Source organism: Microchirus variegatus (assembly GCF_963457635.1).
Source record: "Microchirus variegatus genome assembly, chromosome: 20".
Lineage (NCBI taxonomy): Eukaryota > Metazoa > Chordata > Actinopteri > Pleuronectiformes > Soleidae > Microchirus > Microchirus variegatus.
In genome coordinates, this window is record NC_139821.1 from 47,501 (window position 1) to 52,500 (window position 5,000).

The 5,000-nt window shown below is 40.5% G+C and overlaps 1 protein-coding gene across 1 annotated transcript in view; it reads left to right on the forward strand.

Annotated features, from left to right (window-relative positions):
• bcl3 (BCL3 transcription coactivator) overlaps nt 1-5,000 on the forward strand; it is a gene marked incomplete at both ends in the record, with an annotated part of 17,153 nt that overhangs the window by 4,981 nt on the left and 7,172 nt on the right. The window contains one exon of the mRNA XM_083906678.1: nt 3,883-3,991. Coding sequence (XP_083762804.1) covers nt 3,883-3,991 — 109 coding nt within the window. The remainder of the gene's footprint in view (nt 1-3,882; nt 3,992-5,000) is intronic.

Here is a 5,000-nt window from a genome sequence, read left to right on the forward strand (position 1 = left end):
AAAGCGCTCTGAAAAAGCCTGGAATCGTAAGGATCCGTCTCCTGAACAGCAGATCCTCCTGCTCCGGACACTCGTCTGGGCTAAATCTTCTAGGCAAAAAAGCAACCAGAATTGCAAAGATCCCCCTTACCCAGATTACATACATATATATATATATATATATATACAGTATATATGTATGAGTGGTCATTTCATTTTAACTGCTTTGCTTTTGTTTATTATTGACAGACAGACTCGTCATTCCACTGCTCAGCTGGTCTCAGACCACAGGAGGTGTTAGGTTTTAGCCAAACTTTTGTCATTCTGTACCAAACAGGATACCACACGTATGCTGTCGCGTTTCTTTTTCTTTCACACACATGTACGCTCTCGCTGAGGCTGAGTTAATGTGGCGAGCTCGGGACTCCATGCCTGCGTCAGAGCTCTGTGCCTGGGGTTATCTGGGGCTGTGGTCTGCCCGACTTCCTGGAACTCGAAACAGTACAGTTTCATCTTAAGAGAAAAGGAGAGAGATGGATGAAAGATTAAAAAAAGATAACACATAAGAAATATATATATATATATCATATATACATGACTGCAGACGTTGATGGCAATGGCTTTAACGCTTAGGTCATTTATGAGCTCTGAGTTATGGTCAAACTACAGCAGGTATTTGGATCTCATTTCATCAGAGCATGTACAGAACATATCAAGTCTCACAATGACAACAACTCTGGTCAAGTCATACCTGCAACTATATTTGAGGATCTAGTGAAGTTAGCATGTACAGTAAACATGACTAAAGAGTTTTTCAGTGTTGAGCTCACTTACAGGAACAAGTACCATTGGAGGGAAGAAGCGCCTCACTAACCCCCGTTAAAACACACTAAGTTCTGCTTTTCACTCAAGAGCAAATCACCTGGCAGTTTAACAGTTGTAGTTCCAGCTCTAGTTCACTGCAATATGAGCTTTCTACACATGCTGTAGAGCTGATGCATGTTCACCTGCACACACAGTTATCAGTTTTCATATTGCATTTGGTTTCTTTGTCAGTTTTTATTGCTGTTTAATTACAACCATAATGACTTTGGGTTTTCCCCCACTGGCACAAGCTTATCCTGCAGTTCATTTCTGTTCGCACACGCCTTCCTCGAGTTGTCAAAGAATTTGCATACATAGATTATAAGATGCTTTTTTTGGCTACAAGAGACGATTGGAGTAATGTGACACTGCAATAAAATGTACTAAGGTATGTAGTTTAATATCTTAAGGAATGCATATGCAAATAAAACCGCTCAGCAGGTTTGATAAAGCATTTAATTGTTATATGCGTCAGTGTTAGGTCTTTATGCAATATTTGTTTTCTGGCTGGAATTCACCACTGCTAATGAATCCATGTCAGTGGAGCACATACTCGAGCAGAGGGGAAGTGCTGCAAGTGCTTTTGTCATTGTGAGAATCTCAAACTCGACATACACGGGTACTTTTAATTCATTCTCAAGAAACGTCCCTGCTTCCTGTTGCACAAACGCACTGTTTATCTGATCACTGGATGAGGCTGATTCAGAAAAGCTGTAGAAAAACCCCTGTCAAAAACCATACGCAGTTTAATGGCTTTATTTCACATGCTGCCATTGTTATTGACAACAGGAAGTGACTTAAACGCTGTCAGGCTCTTACTGGAAGCTGCTTCTTCTGACAGCATGAAAAAGAAAAAGAAAACCGATCTGCTGTTTTCTACATCACATCCTCTCCGTCACCAGCTTTCTGCTCTTCCCTGTCCTAAACTTTGGCCTGGGTTTGTTCTTTCACTTCACCAACAGACCACAGATAGTGGTTTCCCCTTCAGTCCTGATAAGGCTGTGATAAAACCTCTGTGAGTCACACATCTGTGACTTTCTTGGTACAGATGTCACAACCATTGTTTGGATTCATTTGATGAGAATGAAACAAACTTCAGTCCTTAATTCTGTTTACATGATGTGATAATAACTACTAATTAAAACTACTCATTTTTTGTGGTTGTATGAGGCACCACCTAACAAAAGCCTCTTCTAATTCAACATTGGCCTGTTTAACATCTTGGCAACATGTTTACTGCTCTTTTTCATTAACTGTTCTACAGTTTATCATTGTTTGGTTTGATTCTTTACGTCATGACTCTTGACAACATTCAATCACTGACCAGAGCAGGTACCAAAAAAAGTACCAGTTACCAGGTACGATCACTACAAACGAGTCAAACTGAGCTGAGTCGCACTAAATCTATATAATGGGAAAGCTGCATTAGTTAAAATCAAACACCAAAATCATTAAATAACGCTTGAACTTACTGATGTACGCAGCAGTGGATCAACAACTCAATGGACTCGTGCGTGTGAGTAGGTTACAAAGAATCACAGTTACATTTCCAGTCTGAAAAGGGTTCTAACAAGTGACAAACATATTTTAAGATATTGTAGTCAGGTGCAGATTTTATGAGGTGAAATGTGTTTTCGCTTGTATTCATGCTAGCAGCAGACGCTGCTTTGAAGGCAGTACTTTTGGGGCAGCGCTGGGTTTTATTTCAGCTGATCGCTGATCAATCTCCACAACAGCAATTTGCTCTTCATTAAATGTCCAGCACTTAAATACACATTAGTGATATCCTGTAGTTCATTTCTTAACAGTAGCATGACATAAAACCACAGTGACTGAGGCTGGTCCTGTTTCATCATGGTCATAACATGAAAGGTTTTGCCACCTCTTTAAAGTGACTGTGGCCTCTGCCCAGAACCAAAATACTTCAGCACACAACCTCTGCTAAAAACCCATTTGTCATCAAGCTACAGGCTAGCATGGACACTGGATGTGTATTGGTTGGCAGGGTGTGTTTCAGGGGATATAGGGGATCAAACCAAACCCTCACACCCCCAAGAAACACATGATACAAACCACATCATTCCAAACTTCAAATGATTCTTTTATTTTCCCCTTGGCAAAACTAATTTACCCAACTTAGTCTAACCACTGTTCCCATTTATTTTAATATCCCTTTTGCCTTCTTCTGTTCTTGACTCTTTGAAGTGCACTTCATGGTTCATAAGTTGCTGCTGTGAAATATTTATTTTGCTCTTGGCAGAAAGCTGGAGGCGTGGGGTCATGGGTGGTGCTTTCATATCACAGTGCTGTTGCAGCCTCCTGTAAAAAGCCCATCATTGAACCTAAGGGTGGTCTCATTCAACTCTTGCTGATGCTGACCTACAATTATATTATAAGATATTACACTGTGCAGTGCTGAGACTGTGCGTACATATATGTCTGCATGTGTACTTTAATGAACAGAGATCGAGTACATTATGACTGAATGAGTGAATGTGTAGGAATGTAGGCCATGATACAAGTGAGTATTGAAGATAGATCATAGTAGCAGAGAAGACTGAAGATTGTTCTATGTTTATTGGATGATGGACCACAGTAGTAGAACACATTTCCTTAATACCTGATGACTTAATATACTACACTTCATACATAGCCCCTTTATGTCTGTTATGCATGTTTGTTACTACTTTTTACTGCTTCCTTGCTGTGCAATATTTATCTATCTATTTATTTATTCATTGCTATTTCGTACTGTTTTTATATTTCTTCATCTAAGTCTGATGGCAAGAAATGCAACGGAATTTCATTCCTGATGTGCATGACCCAATGTATACTGTATTGAGACAATAAAGAGCTATTCTATTCTATTCTATTCTTCAAAGGTTATCTCCAGAGCATAGTGTGTCACTGGGTCACAATGTCAAACATCACTACCTCTGTCCCCTTTTTAAAGTTCAAATTCATCTGCAGCATTAAAATATCGGCATTCTTCTTTCAACCGTTGCCTAAAAATGTATTGTTTTGTTGTGTTTGTTCCAGAGCTCTCCACATAGCTGTGGTGCAGGCGGAGTTGGCCGTTGTCTCTACACTGATCCATCTACTGCTGTTAGCTGCCAAAAGCCTTGATGTCTACAACAACCTCCGTCAGGTAATACAAATACAAGTCCATTAAAGTCACCATAACATGATGCTCTGACAGCAGCACAGTCTCCTGCCTCACCGTCTGATAATAGGGAAAAGAATGGAAGAGGAAGTGCCTTGGTTTCCTCCTGTACACTTATGTGTGCAGTGGAATTCACCCTTCCTGGTTTCTCCACCTGCCGTAAAGCGAGAGCTGGACTTCATGTGATTTCCACTGTTTTCTTTTGTTGTCACTGTTGAGCATTTTCACAATTGGAAGGGATATTTCAGGGTTTGTGATCGGAAAGTCAGATAAAGGATTTTACCAACTCTCATGTCACCTGCACACCCATGTTTCACACTTTCTTTTTTTGTTTTCTTTCTTGCAAACAACCATTTTCCTGTGAAACTGCCTATTTCACATCAGATGCTGTCACATAGGGCACTGAGAACCAGATTGCTTGCTCTCAATGAAAACATGGTTACGCATGGGGACTCTAAGAAAAACTCCATGATATTAAGAATATGTTTGCCACTTTATGTTGATGTAAGACAAACCAACGTCCAGTTTTACGCTGTGGCAAACAGGAGTTGATCCACTGCTGCCTCCATCAGTTCACTTTGTGACTTCAGTCATTGAAATCCTGTGTTTTGATTTACATTAAGTGGCCTAAATAAAGGCAACAGTAGTCTACGTGAGCTACATGAGCTAAACATCAAGTGGCTTTTGTATTGCGTCCCCGTTAGCAGCCATATTTTCAGTACTTCATACAGCGACACTTAAAAACACCTGAACCTGCACAACAACAACTTTATTGTGGATTAGGAGTTGGCTCTAGTGTTTTCCAGCCGCTGGTCTGAAGCCGACGCTTCCACATTTTCCTCTTTGTTGTCGTCTTCACCATCTTCTTCCTCCCTTCTCTGTCTCTCTTCATCCTGCAGCAGAGAAAACACCTGAGCTCAAAGCCGGGGTTTCACAGCTCTCAGGACGCTGCACTTACCAGAAATATCACTGTTATATCATCGCTGTTGTCTTT